The sequence below is a fragment of the Orbicella franksi genome, chromosome 4 (genome assembly GCF_964199315.1).
Source record: "Orbicella franksi chromosome 4, jaOrbFran1.1, whole genome shotgun sequence".
Classification (NCBI taxonomy): domain Eukaryota; kingdom Metazoa; phylum Cnidaria; class Anthozoa; order Scleractinia; family Merulinidae; genus Orbicella; species Orbicella franksi.
This window is the reverse complement of record NC_138148.1, coordinates 26504188-26531998: the sequence shown is the minus strand read 5'-3', so window position 1 is coordinate 26531998 and position 27811 is coordinate 26504188. Positions and strand designations below refer to the sequence as shown.

Below are 27811 nucleotides of genomic sequence, written 5' to 3'. Positions count from 1 at the left end.
TAGCACAAGATCAATAAACTTGGGCAAAATAATAAAAAAGCGAGAAACTAAACAATACGTTTCCGTTAAAATAATTTATTGAATCGTGCATCAAAAGTTGTTCATAATTAGTTAACGGTACTCATTTTAACAATAGGAAAATGCTCAAGTTATGATCACACACTTGAAAACCATCTTGACTGTAATCCAACTTCCTAAGACTTTTTTTCACGATTGTCTCTCAATGGAAGTTCGTATACATATAAGCAGAACATGTCAGAAATTCGAAGTAGATTTGCATTTGGACAACATGTCTTAACAACAACAAAGTATAAGTGAACTATTGATTGAAGAAATTATCGTTCAAAGCAATTACTTCTTGCATTTGTTATAAAAACGCTATGTAAATTAAATACAACTGATTCACAAAATTCACTCCCATGCTAAAACACCTCCAAATATAAACGAAACAGTTGAACGCCACTCTTATTTGTCAGTGTCGAGAACGTAATTATTCTGTTGTGAAATGAGAACTATTTGTAATATATTATAACCTTTATCACTGGCATGCCCGGGACCAGCCCAGACTGTCTGTTCTATCGAATCCACCGTCCTTAAGAGGTGTACCCCTGGCCACGGGGCTGGGGAGATTTAATAATACATGTACGTCCTTACCTGCAGAGGTACTTTTGAGATAAAGTGTCATATAGAGGGAGTTATGTGATCGGACTTTTCTTACTCCTTCCCCGAGATGTGCAGAAACCTATCGAGTAATACTGAATTTACACGCCCGACACCCAGGAAGATACCGATGTTATCTGACCTCGGACAAATTCATGGCTGAATGATAAAGAGGAAAGAATTTTCCCTTCAGATGATCCAGACCTAAACGCTGCAGTTTCAAACTGGAGTGCATCTCGCTAATGGTGCACTTCAACTTCTCTGTCAACCGGGAACTGTTCGACAAGGCGCTACTGTGTTTCCTTCGTGGACGCGGCGAGTCCAAGGCAGACATCTTGAAAATCCAGGGATGCCTAATGGCCTCTACAGCCGTAATTCGCTGCGATGTTTGTACTGTGAGCATTGACTTAACGAGATCTTTGCAAGAATTGGAAATTTTGCTCCAGCCTGGAGATGACAAGCTGAACTGCCCTCGAGCAGCAGCCAGTAACATTTTTTCGTTGTTATCGTGCCAAAATGGCGGATATCCCGCCACAAGAAGATGAAGCAGGACACCACCTGACCAGATATCCACGGGGCGACCAATCGGGTTGTCCAGAATTGTTTCTGGCGCCAAAAACATCGGCGCACCCCGCGCGGGGCAACACGTGACATCTGCGCCACGTGGGAGCTGGAAAGCGAACCCAAAGTCGCATAGCTTGATGGCTAGTTGTTGTTTGGTTTTATTATCAGAGTCCGGAACCTGTTTGACCAGTATGTTATCCGGTTTGACATCTCGGTGGACAATGCGTTTCTTGTGGAGATAATGGAGAGCTTCAAGTACCTAAGGAGCAACAGGAGTTCCAAAGAAATGACAGTGTGAAAAGATAGAGAAATTATCGTGAATCAACACAGACAAGCTTATAAGTTTTAAATTGTAAAGAAGATTCCGTACAAAACATTTTTACAATTATCTAGATATATTATTATAACCACGTTTCACTATTGGTGCACTCTTTATAGCCAACTAAAGCACTTAAGTTTAAATTAATTAATTAATAAAACCTTAACTTTTAACACTGAATAATGAATAACAAGATATAAAGGCTGCCCGTTTCTAATTCGTTCATTTTTTTTAGGGGCGTTGCCAGACCTCGTGTTCCTTTTTCAAAACGTAAATAAAGCAGAGATTCGCTGTTGAATCATGCAAGGCAACCAAAACTACGAAAATTTTGTTTCGGCTGCTTTAAAGAAAATCACGGAAGTTCTTGTTAAGCCCATGCTTAAAGAAACTACGTCACAATTTGCCGGCATCTTGAAAAGGTTTTCCAAGTTCGTCGTTTGCAATCCGTGTTAATCTTCTCCATTAACCATCCTTGCCGGTTCCTTTATGGTATATTTTCATCTCTTTGATGTTTTCCTATCACAGTAAACTACTATTTTTTTAGGTTTCCTTCAATTTGTAGGTAATTTTGTACGCGGCCAAAATAACTCAAAATGTCGTGACTTAGTTGCTTAAAGGTTAGCGACGCCACTGATTTTCAGTTAGGAAAACAGGTCCTGACTTCATACACGTTTCTAAGATAGTCTACATGCAAACGGCTCCAGTTTAGTTGACTCAGTTAATTAGAAGTAATCTTCGTGCTACCCATTGCCTTCCGATGTTAAGCCTGTAAGGTTCGTTGTCACGTCCAGAAAACCAATGGCTCTAGTACTGCTTATTTGTTCAAATCTAGGGTTTACGAGGTTACATTTTACCACGGTAAAGCCTTTAAAACAACCGTTTGCAATTGTATGTTCGTACGAAGTAGAAATTTCTTAGATTGTTGAGCTCATGTTGTCTAATATCAAGTGTTGGAAAACAATTTGAGGAGGTCTTTGAATTCAAAGTAATGATTGATACTGTATAACAAAACGTGTAAAGAATTCGATCGAAGGGGAGGTTAACAGGTCAGAATTGGGTTATCACACGAATATGCAGAAAATTATAAGATGAAAATTGTTTGTCAGACTAGCACGATGTCAATACATAGATAAGGCTATCGCTGACGCCATTAACGTTTGGTAGAATTGTGGTAAAAATAAGCTAAATTAAGTTCCTTTAAAACTGTTCCGGCTGGTTAGTCAATTAGTGACTGAGAAACGCAGAGTTTCGCTAAAACTGAATTCCTCAAAAGTTCGTAGAGTGAAAAACCTTTTGCGATCCTCACCGAATTTCAACAGGTTTGCTTTCTCGATAAAAAAATTGAAGCGCATTAGTACTTTTGTTTTTGCGGATTTTACTGTAACGTGAAACAAATCCGATGATTACCCCTTGTATAGAAAATACCATTCATCAGAGTATGTCAAGCAGGTAAGACACACGCGAGATGGTGAAATACATAATCCGTCGAACACAGATTGATTTTTTTACAATCAGCAGGATATTGTTATCGTGAACTATGGCTTGAATAGCTGGTTTAATTTTTTTGGAATGTAAGATTTTATCTTCCAACTGTCTATCCTTTAAGACCCAACTGATTTAAATGGTTCCAGAATGAGCTGCCAAGGTTTAATGACTTTTTTTTCTTTAGCAACATAGAAGAACGGAGCTTAGCTTTCGGTTCAAGTTGAAGTTACTGAATCTGCCTTAACTTTACTTGTTACTTGTAGCAAAGCTCAATGAATTTTCTGTGGTGGGCAGGTATATTTCACTCAGCTTTGAAACATTTTTGTCATACTATTTATAAAGAGATCAGATAAAGTTGAATTCTGACATTACATGTTCAGTCACCTTTTTCGTTTCAGCATTACCAGAACTACCTTTAAAACAACAAAACGTTAAAATTTCTCCCTCTTTACACCCAACAGAACACATCGGCAATAATATATTTTATAGGAAAGCTGCAATCAATCTGATAAAGGATTGCAAAACTGCATTTTGAAACAGCTGAGTTCAGCTTTATCGGTGTTGCAACCTTGTGTCAGAAATCGTGCGTCAGAAAATTCAGTAATTCAGTAGAACCTTACCTGTTTCATAATATTGGCAGCCTCCTTTTCGCTGTATTTGTGCCGTTGCATCATGTGATTAAAGAGGCTTCCTCCATCCACATACTCCAGAACAAAGTACATATAAGACCCCGTGGTAAAGGATACATACAAGCGGACGATATTTTCGTGAATCACGTCTGTCCACACGAGCACCTCTTGCTCTACGGCTTTCTCATCAAATTCTTTGTGTTTTGTGTCAAATTCTTTGAGTGCGAACACCGTTTGCGACTTGGTCTCGACACATTTGTAGACCTGGGCGAACGAGCCTTCTCCAAGCAGATCCTGGATTCTGAAATCTTCGAGATCATCGTCAACAAAGGAAATCTCGTACATATTGGCAAACTTCTCTACGGCGTTGCTGTAAAGACGAAAATATATGCGGGAAGCAAGAATGTTTTTTTTAACTGTTCGCAAAACTTGATAAGAATAATGCTGTGCACAGAGCAGGCTGTTTGGATTACAAGCCAGTGAACAAACAAACAAGAATTATACCATCATTCAATCACTTTGTTTGAGCGTGCCGACATGTGATGTAACAATGTGAAACCTTGCTGTAATTGATTCCAGTGAGGTTCGAAGGGGTTAAGTAAAGTGGGCGCGAATATTAAGCCGAAAGATCCGTTTGTTTGTCAACAGATACTTGAGATGATAGGAGAGAAGGAAAATAACTTGGATCAGTTTAGAGAGTAAAACTTCCATCGGTTTCTCTGTGAAACTGTAATCTCAGAGGCGTGACTGACGTATTTTTAAAATGCATTATTAGCGCAGTTTAAGCAAACAAGATGAAAACATGAATGACATTATAGTTAAAATGCTCACGGTGTTGTTCTTGTTGAAAATACTAATTGTCGAGTGTCCAAGAATGAGGAAGAAAGTATGAAAGCAAAGTCACTTTTTTCAATTACAGTGCCGGTTTTGTTTCGCAGAGGCAAGCGCTAAACTTTTGCCGGTAGGGGTTTAATTGCTTCTTAAACAAAGCTGTTCTTTATCGCCAAGATTGTTTTGAAAAGTCTTGAGGATAATGTCGATAACTAAGAATATTTCGCTTGATTCTCTATGTTGTCAACACTTTTATAACCACATAACTTTACCTTGAATTTCTCGGATCTCTGACAGACAAGATTCTCACATTACTTCAGTTGAAAGGAGCCAAGAAACAGCGCGCCGCTCACACGTATAACCTCATTCACAATCGGACAGCTGAAGAATTAAGAAAGTTTTTGTTTTAATATCACTTAACTAAATCATTTGCATAGCTTTATGAACCCGCCAAAATAACGTCCCCTGAGACCAAAATTGTAAACAACTGCTTCGCCCTTGCTGCGCCGCACCTTACGACCGGTTAATTCTAAAGATTTAATAAACTATAGTTTGCTAGAAGGACGTAAGAAAATATGATTCCTACTAGATTTCTTTCTCGTGGCAACGTCTGTACATCCCCGTAGCCGAGCGAAATTTGGGACAGCGTTTTACGAGCTTCGTTCAAGCCAGCTCGTTTTTCATTGACTGAGATTCGGAGGAGATGGTCTTTATATGTTGGTTTTTCAAAAAGAATGATTTATTCTTTGCTAGAAAACTGGTTTTTAATCAAACTTTGAGAGTTTGGTCGAAGTTCAGATGTATTGAGGCGGACGTACCACTGACGTCAAAACCTCTGCAGGGACAAAGCCGACGGACCCCATTATACTATCTCGAAGATTTTTTAAGTGCTCGTTAAGCAATGAAATCCATTGTGTGCTAAGCCGAAACAAAGAGAAATTAAGAATGTCGAGCTCATGTATTGAAAAACACTAGATGAAAGTCGGGGTCAGTGTGCGACTCGAGCTTGTTCCCAGGATACTATCGGCGTCAGCTGGCCGCGTCCTTTTAACGCCAAGCAGAAACTTGAGACGAAGTCGGTAAGAACATATGCGGCATGTGTCACGCGAAACTCGGCAGAGCGGTAAACCGCACAATTAGGAAAAAGATTTTGATCAATTGAAACGGCAGTGGAACCTAGAGAATACAGACAATTATAGGATTTATCAAAGACGACAAAAGTATTTGTATTGCGGTTTTTACTTCAGTTTTGAAAGTAATAATTCGCATTTGCTTTCGTTTTGCATACAAGTGGTTTAAGGTGGCTCATAACAGTTTTCAGGTTTTTGACGGCTCATAACTTTGTAAGAATAGAACAAAAAGGCAGACCAGGGCCACTGTAATATTTTTGTAGGTTTGGATTATATCATTTATACTTGACCTAAATAAGCTGATATTTTGTCGTCAGCAGTTAACATGGCAACATTCTAAAAGGATTTTCCAGACTTGACATGATTTTTCGCTCATGACACTAATAACTAAAAAATTAACCCGGTGACCCCGAGTTTTTTTTTAATCAATAGCTTTTGGCATCTAAAAATGAAATGCGCAACAATTTTAAAATAATTATACGAAGCCGATTTCTTGTAAACTTGTAAAAACGACAATTTGCCGTCCGTATAATTTTTTTATTTTTTTTTCTGACGCTTCCTCTCAATAATACAATTGTATTAAAACAATAAAAAGAAGGGGTCACCGGGCTTGCTTTCATGTAAAAGCATTCGCGAGTTCCGTTATTCCCGCGCGCGTAGACACGCATTCAAAAATCCAGACTTTATAAGACCAGCACTTGCTCATGAGCTGTTTTGACTACCGCTGACTGCTTCGTGTGCCCGCGCGGGCGAGCGGGCTCCGAACAGGCGTTTTGTTTTGTTTGCTGCTAAAACTTCATTTACAGTTGTAGTTGCGGCCAAACGATCGCAACATTGAACGCAACATATCGCAACATTGTTGGACACAGCATGTTGCGCGCGTTTGGCCACCCTGTTGCGACGTGTTGCGAAATGTTGGGTGTTGTTGGCTCAAATTTGAAAATAGTCAAATTTTTCATGCAACATTTGAGGATGATACATGATGTTGTAGTCGTTTGGCCAGGTTCGTACAACAATGTTGCGCTCGGGCATGGGCACTGGTTCGATTTTCAATACCCAACACGTCGCAACACGTCGCAACAGGGTGGCCAAACGCGCGCGACATGTTGCGCCCGACAATGTTGCGATATGTTGCGTTCAAATGTTGCGATCGTTTGGCCGGGGCTTGCAAACGCTGGGCCAACAATGTTGAGATATATTGTGCTGAAATGCTGCGATCGTTTGGCCGGGGCTTTAAAGACAACCTCCTGGGCTTACTCTGTAGGATTTTTACACAAATTCTGGGTAGATTTGCTATGTTTTGTGAGTCCCTTATACTCTCCCAGTGGCTGTCACGATCGATCCAGTTTCCTTTGAAATTTTGGAAACATTGAATTACCGAAACAATTTTTCTTAAATACACAGAATTGACTCAAGTTGTTCTAGCAGGTAAAGCCTCTTTTATATGCGGATTTCGTCTCCAACGGTACAAAAGTGACCTTGCGCGAAAAAGCCGCGCGCTGCCATATAGCTGGTTTTCACATGACGTCACTAAAATTTAAACTACAAAACTATTGATCTTCCTGAGATTTTACTTAAATGATGTATAAGAGCAGCTGAAAACTAATATTCATACAAATTTTTGTTCCAAATGGTTTCTTTGTTTTGTGATACACTACGCTTGAATTTCTAAGCTTCTGCGTGATGCGGCACTTACATGACGGCCTAGAGAGCTGCCATGATGGTTAAAAAAATGACTTATTTCGGGGAACTTGGCTATCTGAACAGTTCATGTCTTAGAAAAATTATTATTTTAATGTTTTCGAGTTCCTCGAGGGATAAATTCACGCTTTGTTGCAAAACTCAGTGACAGACGTTTCTGTTGGTTTCCGGCCGCCATGTTGGTGCCCATACGGATGGGCACCAGCATGGCGTCTCCATACAAATCTCTATAAATTTGGGTAAAAAATTTCTCCGCATATCTCGCATAAGAAAAATTGCTGTGACCAGAATTTTGGCGAGAGTCTTTGCATATTTACCTTCTTTCATCTCACAGATTCTGGACTTTATCTGTTGACCGGTTTTAATTTTTATTTTGATCTATTTTGAATTGCGTGACACTGAAAACCAGCAATTTGTTTTGGTCTTTCGGGTTTTAAATCTCGCGCCTCTATCGTACGTGTTACTCACGCGTGACGCACGATGATAATCTACTCCCCGCGCGAGAAAACTGGTACCAGCCACCTTAAATAACTCGCGCCACTTTCTCATCCAAACAGAACTAAAACTGCAACCAATGGTGACTCGCTCGTGTACGTTTTCCCGCGCTTTGCGTCAGCTACGCATGTTGACTTTGATTGGTCCATTTGTGATATAGCCAGAGTGGTTACTTTATTAATAGCTTTGGTTTTTGTCCCATTAAAGCCAGTAAACGTCATTACGAGCTTAACATTTTGTCGCCAGAAGTAGCTTCGTTAAGCCAAATAAAATAAAATGAGCTGTTTCCTGTATCATCAGTCTAAGTTACTCGTAGCGGCAGGTTGACAAAATGGCCATAACCTAGCAGTGGCATGAGAAGTTATAGTTTTGAAGATCAAATTTCTAGTTGCCAAAGTAAGTTGACTTTGTGACGCGGAACGAAAGTTGCATGTGACCAGCTAGTGCTGACTATGTAGCTAGTACTCTATCAGAACCGGTGACTTCAGTACTTGCTAATCATAATTCAAATGATACATTTATTGTCTTGCATCGACTTGCCGGTATTATTAGATGTAGCAGGTCAGAATGACCAGAATGACATGAAGAATAAAATTCACATCATTGAGGTCCGAGGATTAATTTGAGCTCAATTACTCTCGCACCTGGGAAGTTTTCATTGTTCAGTGCAGTGTTTGCTCGCTTACCACAGCTGAATGACAGATTGATCTCCTATCTTGATCCGCTTAGAAAGGAATGTTGATATACATTACAGGGTCAAAGAATGCAAAGGAAAAAAAACAGGTTGAGAAGATAAACAAATATTGGTTCCTTCGGCCTCTTGTGTAGATTCCGGATATTGCTGCTTTTCTATTTTGGATCAGGACATGCAAAACAACGTGAAAGAAAAACATGGCCCCTTTCTTGTACGTGTGCGATGCTCGCGCGCGTCTCGCGCGACAATTCACTGAAATCCGGGGTTCTGGAAAGAAGGCATTTTTTTTTTCTCGAGTAATAAAACTGCTGATAAGAAAACATTGCGAAGTACAATTGATTACAAAAAGAGGCGAAAGTTAAACTTCGACGTTTCGAAGTCATCTTGACTCCATTATCAAGCAGGGAAAAGAAAATAAAGGCCTAATTTAAAGCGTGTAAGGAGTAAGAATAAATAAAACTTTGTGATTATCTGTGAGCTAATCAACTTGTCGACTTAGAAGACCTTGGAAGGTCAACATATATGATAACTTATGACATCAAGTTTTCAGTAGAAATACTGTAACGAAATAATTTGAAAACTTGTTGTCTGAGCAAACAACAACTTTCCAAATTTACAGTGTGAGTAGAATTGCGTCTTAACTTGTCCAAAACGACTTCAGTAATATCGTTGTAGTGAACTCGGCTTGGTTCGCTATTTTTTCGCTGGTTGAGTTTGTTGTGTAACAAGAAAACGTTTGAATGTGAATGGAAGCTAGACAAACACACAGTTTTAAACCAGTTCCAGTCCCGGGGGGGGGGGCACTGCCATATATGGGCTATATAGGTATGTGCCGCTGTTAAGGGTATGGTTTTCAAGCAGTTTACTCTAGGATAGGGTATGTAAATCAGAGCGTTTGGGTCTAGAATAGGGTATCATTTTTCACAAAACTGACTGGTTGGTTGAAGGTTTTATCTGGAGTAAGGAAACCAGAAATTGCCACTCAAAAATATAAAAAAAATCAAATCGGCAAGTTTAAATTTACGCAAATCAGCCTCAACAGTGTCGATAGATGGGGGGATTTGGGGAGTTTACTCTAGTATAGGGTAGCAAAATTCAGCTGAACTAGCTCTGGTATAGGCTAAGGGTTCCAGGGTCACAGCGGCACATCCCCACCCAGAAATTCCCAAAGTACCCCCCCCCCCCCCCGCGCGGGGTTCCAGTGCTGTTACCAGAGTCATGCCTTCAATTTTTTCCACAGCTAAAATCGTCCGATGATCTTGCAGGCAGTCATGAATTCGCATCAAATGTTGATGTTTTAAGGAAAGATCGGAACCTGCACTTACCTATAAGCTAACCGGATTCACTTGCTCAAGATTATTAAGTATAAAATAAGTGCTAATACTCACCAAGATGAAAATTTACAATCGTGATAGTTCGCTAAATCCTTGGACCGTCACGTCAAGCGGTGCAATAAAAGCTCTCTCAAAAGAACCACCCGGTGGCCGGTCAATACCGACTGAATACAGAACGGGTCTCCTTAAAGACTATTGACAAGATTTGCCAATTAATTCAGGGTTCTACTACCACTTAATTACAGCAGAATGTTTTCGAAGTCCAAACAAGCGCGTCTTCTAGCCCTTTCGCAGTTGTACAATTGTTTAGCGAAGCCTCAGAATTAAAACAACTTTTGTGTTTTGAAAACCCGATTTCAACGTCAATTAATGTGCTATTGAAACAATAGCGTCAACAGATTAAAGGATCTATTTCATTGTCAACTCTTCACGGGATTCGATCACGCATTGTAATCTCTGACTTAACCTTTAAACAATAATTGGCTTACGGCATCGATTTTGACACCTCTAGTCACAGTACGTGAGTAATTATTTCTTTTTGGCCGGTCATACAGAGGTAGTTGAAACAATTTACATGACTTTTTGATAGCGGTACAAAATTAGATGAGTTATTTTAACCATCGGCTGGAGTTCTTTAAGTCTTGCTGGGTCTAGAATTTCAGCCACCCATGATCCCCTGCGGCTGGGTATTTTAATAGGGGTGGCTTGAATCGAAAAATCAACAAATCCAAAACAATTGTTATTGTTTGGTTTCTATTTCAACACAGTGACCTTCAATGGGTGGATGGGGCTTATAGAGAAAGATTTCTTTTTCGTTGCGTAGCAAACAACCAAAGCCCGGGAGGCTTCTAATAGCTAGGTTCCAGAGAAAAAGAAAGAGATCCAGTGGCGAGCGGAGAAGGAAGGAGCTTAAGAGATCGTCAGGGTTGAATAAAGAACGTTGTATTTCAGCTTCGTCCGAAAAAGAGGCAGCATTATATCTCGTAAGCAGTACATGATCTTCCTTATCGTCTCGTACTACACTAATATCAAACACACAGTCTTAATTCACACGAAGGGTGACATCGCCGCGGGCGTAAATTTTCCAGAAGCCATGGCAAAAATAGATCACATCACGTTATCTGAGTCACTCAATTTACCTGCCTGCCTGAAGGCGGGTGAGGGTGATAATTAGAGATAAGAAAATATCAATCACGGTAACAGGGTATACACGCGATATTTTCTTTCTCGACTGAAGAAATTACAAAGTCAAATAACAATAATACATAAAGATCACATCCACGATTCACAGTAGATTAAACGTCGTTTTTATTAAGGCTTTTAAACTCTGGAAAATACATGAAGCAATGTTACTATAAATATGTTTCTTTGTTTTTTTTATTCAATCGAATACTCCAACTGCCCAATATACCAATACCTTATTCATAACTTGCATATGTTTTTCATACATTAAAACAATATTTTTTTCTCTGAAAGTAACAATAATTGTGACTCGTTCACAGGATGACGTACTTTCAAGTTATAAAATCTTTAGAATTTTGATGATTCCTTCGTCTGCTCTTAAGAAAAACAAAGCGAGGATTCCTGTAGGCTTCCCTACGAGGTATTTTCTTTATCTCCTGGTTCCATTTTTAGTCCAACCCCTTTTAACACATGTTTGAGACGCTGGCAGGTCTTGAAGCAATCAAGTTGCAAGATCTAGACGGCTTGTATTTCCCGTAATTAATAACAATGTTTTTATTTCAGCATGTGTTTATCGCGAGATCTGATCTTCAATGACCTAAAAACAGTTCACGCGACATTGGTTTCTATCCAAGTTGTTTTTTCCGTAAAGAGAAGTTTACAATATCCTTCATACATCACTACTCCTTTCATGAACAAAACAAAAGCGTGGATGACAGAAATAAGGGGTGACGTATCTTTATTTGTTTGTTTGTTTACTGTTTGCTGTCTGGTTGCATAGCAACTCAAAAACAAAGCCCACGCTTCGATCGTCTTCTTGAAAGCTAACGAGTGAATTATGACGTAAGAATGGTTCAACATGAGGTCTACATAGGCCAAGGAAAAACACTTTATGATGAATACATCTCTAGTCTTAATTATTGATCCAAGGCCAGGTATCCCCCACATAAAACTGATAAGCATGGAATAAAAACTCGCATGTAAGAACCTAGTGGTTTAATTAAGAACCTGCAGGCAGAAATTTGCCATATTAATACCCAAAAGTATAAGAACCTGTTTAGCCAAGCAAGATCAAGCAGGTTCTTATGTGTGGGTTACAGTAAATTTATGATAAACATTTTAACCAAGGAGTGACTTTCAGATTACAACTCTACATTACAAGAAAATACATATTACAGTTAGGAAACAAAATTCAAGGACCAAACCCAGGTTTAAAAATTTTTCTGGTAATCAACAACCATATCTACTTCATCGAAATTAAGAACCTAATTAACAACCTGCTTTGCCTAAATTGTCAATAACTACCCCAAGATACAAGAACCTATGTTGCCAGACTAAAAAATGTCGGTTCTTACACGCGGCTTTTTACTATATCGCACCTGTACGTCGAAGAAAAACACAAGAAGAAAGCAAACAAATAAAAACGCGAACCAGAACAACTATTTATTCTATAATCGAAGCGCTACAAAACTGCTTTCTCTCTCTCCTTCCATCAAATAACTTTTTTGGGATTACTCTGTTGAATTGTGTGCGGCGTGATGACGTTGTCTTGAACGGCAATATTCTTACCTTGGTACTGCAAGAGCAGAAAAACAACATTAGCCGACTGGATGGAAAGATCTGAAAACTGTTCAAGATTTACGAGGTATGTGACATGACCAACCTTTCCATCTGGAAAATCCAGGTCCCAGACCCTCGTGAATCCATCGGCAGAGCAGGACACGACCCTGTGTGGGACGGCCTGGGAACAAACATGGACAGCAAGTTACTAACGGAATAACACAGCAACGATGAAATCTCAGGGGATTTACTAAGTAACTTTCACGATCATTTTAAAACACTTCACAGTTGAGCACATCTTCAGTAGAACCCATATGCCCCTTGTTTTACTATTGGCCCGCAATTCGTGCAAAAGGGCACAGGAACATAGCGTTCTGCGCACATTGCCAGTCTTGAACGCATGAAACTAATTAAAATTAATTTTATCATGGGCATCGGATCTTGAAAACGCCGGCCAATTTTTTCGAAGTTTCATAATCCGCCTTAATCTTCCTCAGTCGTAACGATCCCATAATCGGTTTACATTAGTGTTTTCCCACCTTCGAGAACTACTATTTTAGGGCTTTCGTCAATTGAAAGTGTTTTGAATAACACAAAATGACTTAAAACTTCGTGACATGGCTTCTTCAAAGGTGCAAGTTTTCTTTAATCGCACAGACCAATAATTCGGCAAAGGTTTATATGAAGCTTCCACGCGGTATCAAAACTACCACAAAGGCAATTCAACAAAGACACTCTAAAGAGAGGGTAAGAAACGACAGAACATATCCACTGATAATCACTTTTCACTAGACTCTGAAAATGACTTCTGCTCAGTTTGTTACCAACAACAGTTCCCTCACCTAGACAAACGAGCTCGAATTATAATAAGAAACAGCTATTTCTTTAACACTTGTTTATAATCAGTCTGGAGAGTACATTTCACGAACGGTGGAAAATGAAAGTGTGTATGCTTCTTCGAATGGTTGTAAACAATGTATCTCGAAACTTCTTCCCTGTTTAAACTACACTCCATACACAAAAAGCATAAGAAATAGATGCGAGTTTTGTTTTCAATGAATGAGGCTAAAGTACATCATGGATTAATTGCCAAGCTTACGACCACGAAAGGAGATCTCGCAACTTTCCCGCCACTGAAGGCCGCGTGTAATCGGGATCGAAAGGAACATAACCGTACCTTAACACAAAACACCGGCCCTCTATGTCCCTGTAAGGATCTTAGACACGTGCACGTACTTATGTCCCATTCTTTCAACAAATGGTCCCTGGAATGTAAAGAAATAAACTGTATTTACGTTAAAGTACTACTGCATCACTGTTACCTTAGAAAAAAAATGGAACAACGCTCGATAAGCCTGAATTCAGGGCAGGAAAAAACCCAGATACGATTGTCCGGGCCAAGTAAATTTTGCTCTTGGGCAAGTGAGAATGGAATTTTCTTGGTCCCATGGGCAAGTGAAATTAACCTCAGTAATCTTGTTAGTGATAATTTTCAATCAAAAACAATAATTTCAAAACCTAAGACTGTAAGGTGAACAAACAATAAATTGAAAGCAGGGATTAATTTAAAATCCAAGCATACTTTGCTCACTTCGCCGTCTGATCGCCATATTGGCCCTCGTACAGGAAGATTAGTTGATAAGGCATGAACATTGCGCGCCTATTGGACAAGTAGTATTTTAGTGTGGCAACTGAAAACTGAGATGTACTGGCCAACTGGGCACCTGGATTTCAAATTTTTTCTTCCTGCCCTGATTAAAACTTTTTCTCACCCTCCGGACGAGAAGAAATGCTGATGATCGTTGTAATCAAGAGAGTGGACTGGGCCCTCGTGACCCTGAATAGCAACCTCGCATTCTCCAGTTTCCAGGTTCCAGAACAAAATCATACCGTCCGCGGATCCACTTAAGACCAGGTTGCCAAGCACCTGCGGGAAAAAGAGAGAGTGTGTGTCTTACCGCACTAAGTACAAGCCCACTTGCGTCATTAGGCCCTTTCTTTCACTATAGAACCCCAGTCACAAGGGCAGATCCAGGATTTCTCTTAGGAGGGAGTGCACCACTGGGAAATGGCGTAACTGACTAGGGAGGTAAACAAATATTAAAAGCGAATATGAAGAAGAAGGCTTCATCTCGGGGTGGGGGGGGGGGGTGCGCCCTCTTAGTAGATCCGCCCCTGAGTCAGCCATAACAGAACACCTTAGGGAATGAATCAGGTTTTCACTCAGGCAGTGTCCATACACTGATTAAGTTTCACGTTGCAGTTTTTCCTATTTACTGACTGGAAACACAACTTCGCATTCCCTGACGACTGGTATTCTCTTCTAGACCTAAAGAAAAACCTGAGAAAACCCCCAGTCAAACCTTGATCCGTCAGTTCTGTGACGTTAAAACTTCCCCAATAAAAGATATATTGCGTTCATTTAATGATCTTACCGTTAAGGCGAGTACAGCATCCGAATGTCCAACAAATGTCTGAAGACACTTTCTTGTCTTTAGATCCCATAATTTTAAAGTTCTGCAAGATGACGACAAGCAAAACGATTGAAACTCGCGCTTACATTTCTTCCCGCGCTTTGCACCCGTTCGTTACGTGATTCCCCGCGCTTGCCACCCGTTAAAGGCACGTTTTCCGCGCTTGTCTCCACTTAAACGTTTTACCGCGCTTCAAACCGGTTAAACGTTCTAGCCTCAATTAAAGATCTCATTGCTTTGTTGATGGGGTTTGCATGCGACAACTTAAGTCTTTCTCGCAGTGAAGCCTGTAACTATTACCTAAAACTGAAGTCGAGGCATTAATGTAGAAATTAGTCGAGATAGACTCGGTTTCCAAGTATATTTGCCACCGTAAAATTGAATGCCTCTCACCTATCAACAGAACCGCTAACAACATGCTCTCCCTGTAACTGAAGACTTGTGACCGCACCTGAATATTAGCAAACAACAAGACCTAGTCACTGTATTGTTAGGATACACACTTTGTAGAAACCTGTCTGACCTGGAAAGGTCGAGAAAAAAATTGTAACCAACGCAAAGAAAAAATAGGACAGAGGTTTGGTGTGAGAGCCCACACATATCAAGCCCTACCCATATCCCCAACAAAACCCCTCTGGTGTACATTTGACTCCTTTTAACATCAGTTGTAATAACTTGACGTACTTCAGGACAATGTCACTAACTTGATGATTATCGCGATTCTCATCAATTGTCTGGTAGATAATATATCGATTTCGTAATGAGAAATACAATGTTCATCAATCTTGGAATAGATGGCGGTCATTTTAGAGGAACCCAGTCACGGCATTTTGAGATATTTTGGCCACGTTCAAAATTACCTTTAAATTGAAGAAACCCTGAAAATAATAGTTGACTTAGACAGAAAAACATCAAAGAGAAAACAGGAAACCATAAAAGGGCAAGGATGGTTAAGGATGGAGAAGATTGACACGGATTACAAACGAAACATTCAGGCGAAACTTTTTAAGATGCGCAAACCGTGACGTAGCTCCTTTAATGAGGAAACAATGAACACAAATGCATGAGAGTGGTTTGCATTTCACCGATACAAAAGCCCTGCAACACTAAAGAAACTTGCCAAAATGCCGCATTTTCCGCCATGTTTGTTAGATTCTTTTTGATTTACCCACCTTCATGGCCTTCAAGAATGCCTTCGCACTCCCACGTGGCTGTACTCCAGATACGAACGGTACGGTCATGTGACCCCGTGACTCTAAAACCAAGCAGAAGACATGGAATGATCAAGGTCAATTTTCACAGCAGAACTGTGCGCACAATTTTATTCCTAGGTGATAGAACGCTATACTCACCTTTGATTGAAGCTTTCACGTTTTTTACAAAGTTATTGTGCAGTAATAAGCATGTTAAGTAACAAGGTAACGCCTGCGTTACAGCTAAGCAGCTCATTAGGCTAGCAGGTATTTCCAATTTTCGCAGCATGATGAAACTGGGATATACATGTATTTCATCTCACTAAAAAGGCATTAAAAGAACCTAAAAACCTAAAAAGGCTATAAAAAGAACCTTAAACTGGCAAAAGACAAGAATTCAAATCTGTTTACAAAGATACGCATAAGAACCTCTACTTACAAAATTTCGTCTTTGAATTGCAAACAAGAAACACATCCCTTGTGACCAAAAAGTACTTTAAGTCTTTGAAACTTCACAATATGCCAAACCTAAAATGAAAACGAGATTCCTGTTAAAATAGCGGCCATCAAGAGTGCAAGACAAGACATCGTCTGCTTGTCCGCCGAGTTTTATCACAATTTGACCGAGTTCAAATTCGATGACAGTAAAGATATGAGAGTTGACAAAGACTAAATATAAACTCTGATAATTTCGTTAAATTTTTTTGTAATTTTCCCCCTCCTTTTATTGGAAGGAAATCTGCCATTCCCATATATCAACTACATGTAGGTTTTAGCAAATATAAAATCTAAACGATACAAACCATGACAGTCATATCCCAGGAGCCGCTGATTATTTTTTCGTCGTCAAACTGCAAACAACGCACTCCACCCTTAAAAAAATAACCAAAGTCAATCCTTCAGTTTGCAAAAGACCAGCAGCTAATTTCTCCTTACAATATTCATCCATTGCTGAGCAGACAAGTGATATGAATATAGGAAACCATCAAACAGAGCATATTGTGATGACGCTCTATCGGAATGTTTCTCCCCTTGCTCAACTGCTGTTAGCCTGTGAACAAGCTCCTGATTGAGCTATGAAATGAGGAGGTCTGGGGAGGAAAAATTCCATAGTGATGATGTAGATCTACAGAGATATGTGTGGCATCTCTGATTGGTTGTTACACGCGAAATTTCATAGGGCTTACTCATCAAGTTGAAAATTATTTTTCAAAATTCAATGCGGGAAAAGAAAAGCCCATTTCATTACTAAGCCTAAAGGCTCCTGAGCAGACATCATCACCTTGTGTCCTTTCAGCTTGTGGATACTTCGCCCACTTCTCACATCCCACACTCTAAGAAAAAGCAAAACCAAGTCAAAGTTTATTGTTACATTTGTTAAACTGCGATTCAAAATTTAGTTCAAAATAAAGTAAATTAGTGCACCACTTTATCAAAGTTGTTCGTTCAATTGTAAACACTCTCCGTAAAGAACCTGTTGAACCTACCGTACTGTGCGGTCAGCAGATCCTGTAATAATTCTTCTCTTATCAAACTGTAAGCAAAGAACTGCATCCATGTGTCCCTGAAAAAAAATACCAGTCCATACAATAAAACGGCATTATAAGAAGATCTCCGTGTAACTGAAAAATCGGGCATAACAAAATGTTAATTTGATTAGTGCTGGTAATTGGTTGTATCATCAAGTATATATATACCTGTAGCCTCCGGACTCTTTGAACAGCAAAAACACCTTGGACAGCAAGTGATAGATAGCGGAATTTGTGTTTTCTTGGTTCTCGATCGCCTTCCTGCAAAATAATCAGAAGCAACGATGTGTAAAAAAAAATGTATAATTTTTACTACTTCACCGGCAAATTTAATGCTGGAGGGTAAGCCAGCCATGGACTAGCGTCCCATCCAGGGATTCCATCCTGGTCACTTCATGCTACAAAATAGAAGCTGGAGATAAGTGCTGCCCTGAAATTGCTGAATAGAGTGCTTAAATCGTAAAATCTGAGAAGACCTGTAGTGCTAAGTTGAAAGTTTTTTGTTTTTGAAATTACCCATAATCAGTATACACTGCTCTCCCGCTTAGCACTTACAGATATTGCTTTCTCTAATTAGAACCAGTGCAAGGTCCTTGGGGATCTTTAGAGCAACCTAAGAATAATGTGCCTGATGTTGCAAGAGCCTTTACAATCTTTGAAGAAATCAAATGAAGATCCCCAGGGATCCTCATGAAGATCTTTGAAGATATTTGAAAAGATTCACCAGAGTGGGCCACTCTGTCCTCTGACTCTTACCAAAAGATTTGATGCCTGTACTAAAGTAGGCCTCACATCCAAAGCTACGTCTGCATCTTGTGGTTTGTCTCCTTCTTGAGCCAGCGCCTTGAGACTGTGGGTCAGCATCTTCAAGTTGCCGCCAGTCAAATCATTTCCATCAAAGTCTGAGGCTGCAAACTCGTTTGCATGGTCCCTTTGATCTGTGGTGGTTGCAGACTGCACAGGACCAATGTCTTCCATGGAATGAGTTAATTCTATTTCAACTAAATCCAAGGGAGGGAAAACAGTGCAAACTGTAACAGTGATATCATTGAAGTACAATATGTCACAACTGCAATGTTTACAAAGACCTAACTTCATAGGTCCGCACCACATAGAGAGAGCCTCCATTGTCAGTGTATTGTTTTTCTGATTCAGAGATCCAAGAGTGCACCTGAGTGGGGTCATTGTGTCAAGTTCTTTGATAAGGTACTGTTTATTTGTCTCTCCCCACCCAGAGGTAAAATGTTCCCCAAAAGTTGCCAGCAAAACTTGACAAAAAAATCTGCAAATGGTCTGGACTAGCTAGCATGATCCCAGCCAGGGGAAATTGCTAAATACTACAATAGTGGAGGCCACAAGCATTGACCTTTTGAGCTCCAAAAGCCTGAAATGGCTTTCTCTTCTTTTTAATGAAATAATTACTAAAAACTGTACATGTGCACAGTAAAATTCTGGTCTGGATAGTTTGTTTTTTGTTTTTTGTTTTTTGTTTTTTGTTTTTTTTTTCGTTAACTAATTTCAAGCAAATAATTATCTCTTACCAACACCAGATGCTACAGTCTTTTCATCACCTCTCTCTCTGGGCTTGGGCGGCAATTCTGATGTACAAAGCAGTCATGGCAACCATCAGAAAACTAATAAGAACTAGCCCACATACCCTCACAGGGGAGACGTGGGGTATTACCTTTCAGGATCTTTTGATACCCAGGGCCTTGTGAGAGATGGGGACATTGTTTGGAATATTAGACCTAGTGTGGCACAAGAAGTTCTGCAAGGGCCAGGGGTTCAGAAGAAGATAAGCATACAAACTGTTTTCTTTTCTTTTGCGGCTAAATTATTTTACTTACTGTCTGAGTTAAGGGTATATAGTAATATCTTTACTTGGACTTCCCTACATGTATCTTTTCTCCTTGGTACCCCACCCCTGCTAGGGGAAGGGAAGTGGCCTAATGTTAAGCACTCTAGACTCCAGACTGAACAGGCCAGGTTCAAACCTTGGCCAGAGTCCTTGTGTAATGTTAAACAAGACACCTTACTCTTACAGTGCCTCTCTCCACCCAAGTGTACAAATTGGTACCGTCAAATCCAATGCCGGGGTGCCATTGCGATGGAGTGGCATGCAAACCAAGAGGGAGTCGAAATACTCCTAGTGGCATAACTTTAAGCTACAGTACAGGAAATGGAGCTAAATGCTGGCCTAATGGACTTGAACGCATGCATACTTTACCTATGCCATCCCTACCCCCTCAATCCACTGGCTCTACCTATTAAACACTTTTGACAACAAAATGGTCCCCCTGTTTGGAAGAACATCAAATCAAATTTACCAGTTACTCTTGACTGCTTCTTCTCTTCCCATCTTGCAGCTGCTAATTTCTTTTGCAAATCTGTAAAAATAATTGTACAAACAGTGATTAACAAATCACACAAACCAAAGTACAACTCTGATGTAACACAAACATACGCTAACAAATCGCTTTTTTCCTTTTTTCTCTTCCTTAACGGGGCTCAGTCACGGTATCTGAGTTATTTTGGCCACATACAAAATGACCTTTAAATGGTACATGTAGGAAACCTGAAAATAACAGTAAGATAGAAAAACACCAAAGACATAATGATAAACCATACAGGAACAAGGATGGCTAAGGATGGAGAAGATTAACACGGATTACAAACGATGAATTTGAAAAATTGAGGCTAAACTTTCCAATATGCACAAACCATGACTGAGCCCCTTTAAGTTTGCTTCAGCACATCTGCATGATTAGCATTGCGTAATTACTTTTTACCTTAAATTATGACCATTTTGTGCACCGATGACAGCATTTTTATTCTTTTGTTAAGTACTAGGTACCTTTAAGTTAGTCCTTTACATACGCCTTATTGGCTTCCCCGGGCTTCCTTGCCTCATACATTGATATTTTGTAGACATATTTATAAATGGCAAAATAGTAACAAACAAACAAACAATATACACGTGGAGAGGAATTCAAGCTTTGGACTAAGAAATTAATTTAACCACATGCTATCATAAGGACATTTTACTTTCTAGTTTACAATTCACCTTTCTCCTGCTGTTCTTCACGTCTCACCATGGCCAGTTGCTTGTAGTAAGTATGTACTTCTCTATAAGCTTGTTTCCAATCGACAGCCTGACCTTGACCAAGGACTTCAATTTTTCGTGTCAAGTCAACAATTCCCTCATTGGCTCCTAAACACAATGTAATCTATTTTAATACCTGCCACAACTATGGTTTAAATTAAATGCAAGAGATTTTACCCGGTAACCCCAAGTATTTTCCAAGATGACCCAAACATCTTCTGCATGCAATTAATGATGCCATGCCACCCTGGCAAGGTAAGGTTAAGTCTGCATATAAGCCAAGTGGCCCATCAGGTTGGAGCTTATCCTCGTTTCTGTAGCACGAAGTGACTAGGAGTACTTGAACTCCCCCTCAATGGATAGGATGCTAGTCCATCACAAGTTACCCCCCAGCTTTAAATTTGCTGGTACCAATTTTTTCACCTAGGTGGAGAGAGGCATTGTTGGAGTAAAGTGCCTTGCCCAAGAACACAACACAATGTACCCAGCCAGGGCTTGAATGTAGCAAGTAGCAAGTTTATAAAGCCGACGTTTTGAGTGACAGCTCTTTTTCACACATGACACATTTGTTAGTTAGTTAACTTTCCTTACAGACTGAGACAGCCCAAATGTTTGTAAACATACATGAACATTCCTGTATTGAGTTCCACCAGAAAATATCATACCCACCCACTGAGGGTTTTTTGGACCTTTAGGCTAACTACCCGTACCAAAATAAAACAGTTGACTGGCTTACCCAGTGCAGCAATTTTATCCTTCCAAAGTCTAACATCATTTGTTAAAAATCTCCACCGGTGACAAACCTGATGATTGCAATCATATAGTTAGAAGGAATAGAAGAATACCAATTACTCTTACCAAAAAAGAAAAATATTTTTTCAGCATTTACCGAACACCCTGAAGTTCATCAAAAATACTCACACTCTGCTAAGTATAATGCAAATAGTATTTTCTTTACTTTCTTTGATTCTGGAAATGTGATAAAACACTCTTTCGCATGCTTGGTACAGTACATTATTCCAACTCTTCTCAATGAAACTTACCCGAGAACTTTGGCACAGACTTCGGACGTTGAGATAAGAAAATATGTTGAGCAGAACATGGTCTGGAACACAGTTTAAATCTGTTCGATCTCTGAGCCTGAAAAAAAAATAGACAAATCCAGAACAACTGAAAACAGTCAAGAAGTCATTAGTTGTTTCAATTCCATGTAACTGGACATGCACAAAGTACAAATTGGTAATCTCTGCCCAGTTCCAAAAAGTTACAGATGTAACAGTATTTTGTGATTGTCCATAAACACTAAAGAAGTAAATAAGTACCATTACCATTGCCAGTTAATACATTACATTAGTATAATTTCCAGAGGTGAATATAAGAATTGGACATTCTGATTGGTTGAAAAGCTCATCATATGACACTATATTCACCCCCGCTAGAGCTTGATTATTAAGCTAACCATCTTTGCCATCTCGGCAAGTAAACATGGCGGACAGTTGCTGAATGAAGTTTTCAATTATTCGAAAGACGTCACTCCAAGTCCAGAATAATTATTTGGCAGGATGGAGAATTTTCAAAATGACTGCTGTCGCTCTTAGACCAAAAATCTTTTCAAGAACTCGTACTCAAGGCTTTTAGGAATCGTAAATGCAGTGGTTGTGTCAATCGCCAGCAGGTCAGATGGATTGACCAAAATTTATTTTTCTTCAAACTAAATAAGCTACTCATTTTTAGGTGATGAATTAACAACTGTGAATGAAGTCAACAACGATAAAACAAAGGTACTGGATGAATTCATTTTTTGTAGTGTATAATGAGTACATTGATTGACAATTGATGTACATGTAAGCTTATTATTAAAACTGCATACGTGTATGCACACGAACAACTGCGTCTATGTTTTTATGTTTTAGTCTGTTATTTTGTAGTCCTTGATATTCACCTCTGAAAATTATACTAAAACAATTACTCCCATTGGCGAATTGTTAATTAATTAATAACACATGTAAACAACCACTGCATGACCATAACATTCATATTTTAATAATAACTCTAACTTATATGCTCTCTAATCAGCCCTGTCAAAATATTTTGTAGTAGCAGGCAGAACAATAGAAGGAGTAGACAGTGATGGCCAGAGATGGATTTGTTATATAGTCAGGATTAGTGAACTCCAGAGTAATATAGGCCACAAAGTTAACTGCCAGCTGCCTGCACATTTTAACAGGGCTGTTCTCGTGTTCTTCCATTACTTGTGGGATATCTGGATTTCCCCAAACAAATACCATCCCAATAAAATAACGTCACAGAGATCTGCGTGGTGTCTAAGTAGATCTACATAAAGCTAACCTCATTACTGTTGCACTAAGTTTGATCGAGTCTGTGATGTACATCTTTCAAGAAAGGGAAGGACTGAGTCTCCAAAGGGAGAAATCTGACTGTTGAGGTGATTAGTTTTTTCTTTCTATTTTACCTTTGAGCCAAGCACTGAGCAAAGAAATTGAGACAATCATCATCACAACACTTCACCACTTCTGACAGTAGTTCCACTCTCTCATGTGTCTGCCAATCATCTAGCCACTGATCAAACAACAGAAAAACAAAAATACAATAATGTCTACAAATAAGTGTAATATCAACATGAGAGTGAGTAAATCAAGAGTATGCAAATCCTGTCACAACTTTGATCAGCGAGAACTAACTCATTGTTGCTCATCATAAACTCGCTTCAAATTCAGTACTACTCTGGTGAGGTATTAAAGAAACTGCAAAAAATTGCCAATGCTATTTTCAAATAAAACTAACAAATCATTCAGAATCAGTTTGTACTTAGCATGCATACTGGTATATCAAGTTAGGGATGCACGCGGAAAGTTTGGAGAACACAAGAGACGCCTAAGAGTTGCTTGAGGCTCAGCTGCGAGCAACTCTAACTTCTTTAGTGCTCTCCAAACTTTCCACATGTCATAAAGAGATATATACCATGGCAGCTCCATAGAAGTCAAATAGGATGGGTGTTATAATGTAACTTATACCTGGTGAATCTGAGAGATTTGTGATTTAAAATGATTTGACAGTTTACTCTTGCGTGGCTTCATCAGCCGGGCACCCTTGTGACCTTCCCACCACTTGTCATGTTTAAAGGTAACTGGTGCATATCCATATAGCTTATCAGTATCGCCAGTCCTCAAGGTGGTTTTCATATTTCCAAGCTGTCGATGATTAAAGTTTGAGAAAAAATTTGGCGTGCTCACTCTCCTTGAAAACGGTGGAGCATGTTCATGCCGGCGGTTTTCCTCCACATCTATAGCTAATTGTACAGTATGGGCTGATGCTGTCATAGGTGAACCCCCTTCGGGGGAGATGGGGGACTCCGTCTGGCCGAGAGTCCCCCTGTCTGCAATGTTTGTATCACTCAAATTCATCTGAACCCCCCCTGATTCACTCTGAAAACTGTCTGAATCCCCGTCTTTAACATTTCCTTTTTCTGTTACCATATTTGAAGAATTAATCCGATCTATTTCCTGCGAAGGTTGAAGAGCGATCATTAGCTGTTCCGCGCTAAAGCCTTGGTTAGCTTGGACTGCCTCACTAGCTACTGGAGCAGTTCGAACTAGTCGAGATTGTAAGAGACTTGTTGGGTAAATTCCTTTCAGTCTGGCCGCAAAATCTCTGTGAAACACTGGTTCAAGAGTCGTCACTAAGGCCTGTAGCTGGCCCTTGGTACACTTGTCAGATACACCGCATAATAAAATCCGTTGTTGCCAAGATCTCCAGCCAGTGAACCATTCGCACACCTTCTTGCAGATTTGTTTGTGAGAGAACAAACTGCTCACTAATTGCACATCAACAGTGCTAAGTTCCAAGCTTGGCAGTATCAACGGCTTGTGAGTATCTTTGAATCCTACTCGCTTATTCTTCTTTCCTTCTTTGGACGTGTTGGCTTTAACGACCGGCAGAAAAGTCAACTCATCCCTGCAGTCCGCCATTTTGGCGGCATCTGTACTGAACTCTCTTGTGTTCCCTAGCAACCGTGCAGAAATCAGGATGCTCGCCTCCAGATCTCTACAGACCGTTGACGGCCGTTTCCTTGGAGACAAGTTTATCGTCGTTTGCGTGCTCAAAATGGTTGAATAAATCCTTTATCGAGAAAGCCGGATAGATATTGGCGACTTTTTCTATTAGGATGGTTCTGCGACTTTTTTAAATTACTCCTGGATTCGAAAAACTCAGGAGGGTCTAAAAAAAACCACCTTGCATACGGCCGGTGAGCATCATTATCACCTCGGGATTCAGCCGGCGGGGAAAGGCTGTCGAACTGTCCCATAAAGTGAAATGCGGGTCAACAGGAAAGGCATTGAAGTCGGGCAACTTTGCTCAGTGGAGATGGCATTGAATGTTCACAAATTTATAATTCCAAAAACCATCCCAGGCTGTAAAAAGTGAAAAATATAAAACATTTTAGGTCTGCAAGCCCATGTAATTTGGCGCCAAAAATGGGTAGCTTGCAGAACAGGCGGATTAGTGGGGCAGAGAGCGAAACGCGATACACGAGCGCGGAGCGCGAGACGAAAGAAATCTGACGGAATTTTTTCGTTTCGCCCTTCGCGCTCGTGGTCGTGCTCCGCGCTCGGATATCGCGTTTCGTTCTCTGCCCCGCTAATCCACCTGTTCTACCGGCAAAAAAAATGGGTCACCCGCGTCCGGCAACTCGCTCGTGGAATGTCGCCATCCGGTAGGATACTCAAATTGCGGTCGTTTCGCCCGATAGGCCAGTTCGCCCAATGCCAGTTTTCCCGGGCTGTTACCTTCGTGTTTAGTTGATTAAGGAACGAGAAACAAACAAGTTTTGTGCAATTTTGTTTCATAATGCCCATGAAAAAGTACGCCTCAAAAATTCATCCTACGTTGTGTCGGTTTTTGCTTTTATATTCTTCGTTGTCAAGTTTTCGCAGACTTATAGTCCGGGCGAACTGGCATCGGGTGCGCGAACTGGTTATCGGGCGAAACGACCGGTTACCGGATACTTCTTTTGTTATTTTGAACAAAATACCTTATTTACTAAATAAGGTATTTTGTTCAAAATTTTATTTTCGTAAGACAGCTTTGACTGCAACTCGTACTGCGGACGCAGCCACCGTATGCAAGGTAATCTTGTGACGCGGATTTTGTTCACGTGGATATAGTACAGCCCATGCCCAAAGGATCTTTTACATGCATTTTCGTCCGTAACGAAAACATTCGAGGTATGTGAAGCCTGTCCCAAATAACACTTCAGGTATAATGCATCCATGCAACACGCGTGGTGACATTTTATCAGCGCGGAAGAACTGGGTACCATGTCCAAAAATAACTTGAGAGGGATTCACTCTGTCACCCTTCATCTTCTCTTGCACTGGGTTATTATGAACAATACCACGTCGCATTATCGTGATTAGAACTAAAAAATCCAAAACCCCATACTGGATTATGACACAATTATGATACAGCACAGCCGGATTCTGTTCGTTCTCATGATAAGCTAAACTAGAAAGCTATGTTTTATCAGAGTGTATTCCAAGGTTTGTCTTACACGCTGGTTCGTTGAGCCGGGCGTTACATTTTAGATATCGTTTCGTCTGGAGGACATATTCTTTCCAGTTTAGTATACACAATACAGAGGAGCCCCGGCCGCTTTATATGGACAGTTTTGTTTGTCCCGATCGGCGAAAACTCCTGTACTGGGTCTGTACTTCTCTGTTACTTACCTATTTCGCGGGAAAGGAAGTCTAAAAATAGACCGGTCTGTGAAAATGCCATGGAAGACAGATTATTAGTAGTACATAATTTTTAATTATATACTAAATGAATTGTATATATAGTAAATGAATTTGTAATGATATATTTGTGAACCCTGATGAATTTTTTTCTGTGTCTAAGGAATAATTAAAGATTGAAGATTACTTTTAGCCCACTTCAGCACGGACACTGATTGATATCGACAACGTACACTTTCATGGGACGTGCACACTCTCATACAATGTTAACCTCTTTCTGTGGACGTTAGTAAGAAAGTAAGTAAGTAATTAGCCTCATTTTACCAGAGTAGCCCATTCAGCAACGGGGCTGGTATTTTGGTTATCTTGTGCACTGTATATCTCCAGGAGCCCATCACCAGGAGCCGGTGCAACTCCCGTACTAAGGCTATGTCACGGTATTTTCACAGACCGGTCTATTTTTAGGCTTCTTTTCCCGCGAAATAGGTCAGTTTCGGTCTACATGAACGTGCATCGGTAAAGAAAAAAAGTCGGCCTTCAGGTGGACATGTCGACATAACAAAATTGAATAAATAATAAAATACGCTAATTCCCTCTCTATTTTCATGTTGTGAATGGTCACTGAGGTTCCTGCGTGGGTCTGAATTCGCGGTAAATTCAAACTAAAAATAGATCGGTCTGTAAAAACGCCGTGACAGGAATATGGGGTAGTTGCACGCTTCTAGTGATGGGCTCCTGATGTGTCGTGGTTATGTGCAAATCGTATTGTCTGAAAATGAAAGCTTTTTACAGGTTAGCGGCGCGACATGTATAACAACATGGTCTTTCTTCTGGTGTATTGACCTTCTAAACCTTAGTAAGAGACATTTGAGTAATATAACGACTGTTACACTCCTTCAGGTTGAACTTAAATTAGATTCAAGACGTTAAAAATCGTTCCGCATGCCTAAAATTCTGTGTGCTTTAGATGTATTTGTATCCGAATACACAAAACATATGCCCTTAACGTTTATCCTGACACCCGCTCAATTTCGCATCAAAATAATTTTGCCTGAAATTCTGGCAACTGAAAGACTTTGCTAAGGTTAACATGAAAACAGATTTAGTTTGATTCGAAATGATTTTCCAGTCGCGTTAGGTGCCATTAAATATTTCCAAGAGCTCTCCCCTCA

At 40.0% G+C, this 27811-nt stretch overlaps 2 protein-coding genes across 3 annotated transcripts; both read right to left on the bottom strand.

Moving 5' to 3' along the window:
* Positions 1-59: 59 nt before the first annotated feature.
* On the bottom strand, positions 60-4847 carry LOC145485173 (calcium/calmodulin-dependent protein kinase type 1-like). Its single transcript, XM_081463873.1, has 3 exons — positions 4761-4847; positions 3649-4027; positions 60-1483 (listed from the first exon to the last, which is right to left on the bottom strand). Exons 2-3 carry the CDS (start codon positions 4000-4002, stop codon positions 794-796), a joined length of 1044 nt encoding a protein of 347 aa, XP_081319999.1. The 5' UTR covers positions 4003-4027; positions 4761-4847; the 3' UTR covers positions 60-793.
* Positions 4784-25928, bottom strand: LOC145485110 (uncharacterized). 2 transcript variants are annotated; one of them, XR_014049146.1, is made up of 21 exons: positions 23919-25928; positions 23357-23463; positions 21927-22023; positions 21620-21686; positions 20845-20991; positions 20108-20167; positions 19322-19378; positions 18537-18781; positions 17949-18041; positions 17739-17815; positions 17534-17585; positions 17055-17123; positions 16691-16779; positions 16231-16313; positions 15452-15509; positions 15020-15101; positions 14357-14511; positions 13762-13849; positions 12688-12765; positions 9897-12600; positions 4784-4869 (listed from the first exon to the last, which is right to left on the bottom strand). XR_014049146.1 is itself a non-coding variant. In XM_081463787.1 (20 exons), exons 1-20 carry the CDS (start codon positions 24870-24872, stop codon positions 12517-12519), a joined length of 2742 nt encoding a protein of 913 aa, XP_081319913.1. In that variant the 5' UTR covers positions 24873-25928; the 3' UTR covers positions 9690-12516. The 2 variants fall into 2 exon arrangements, 1 of the variants encoding a protein (XP_081319913.1); XM_081463787.1 differs by lacking the exon at positions 4784-4869 and having other exon boundaries at positions 9690-12600.
* Between the last annotated feature and the right edge of the window lie 1883 nt (positions 25929-27811).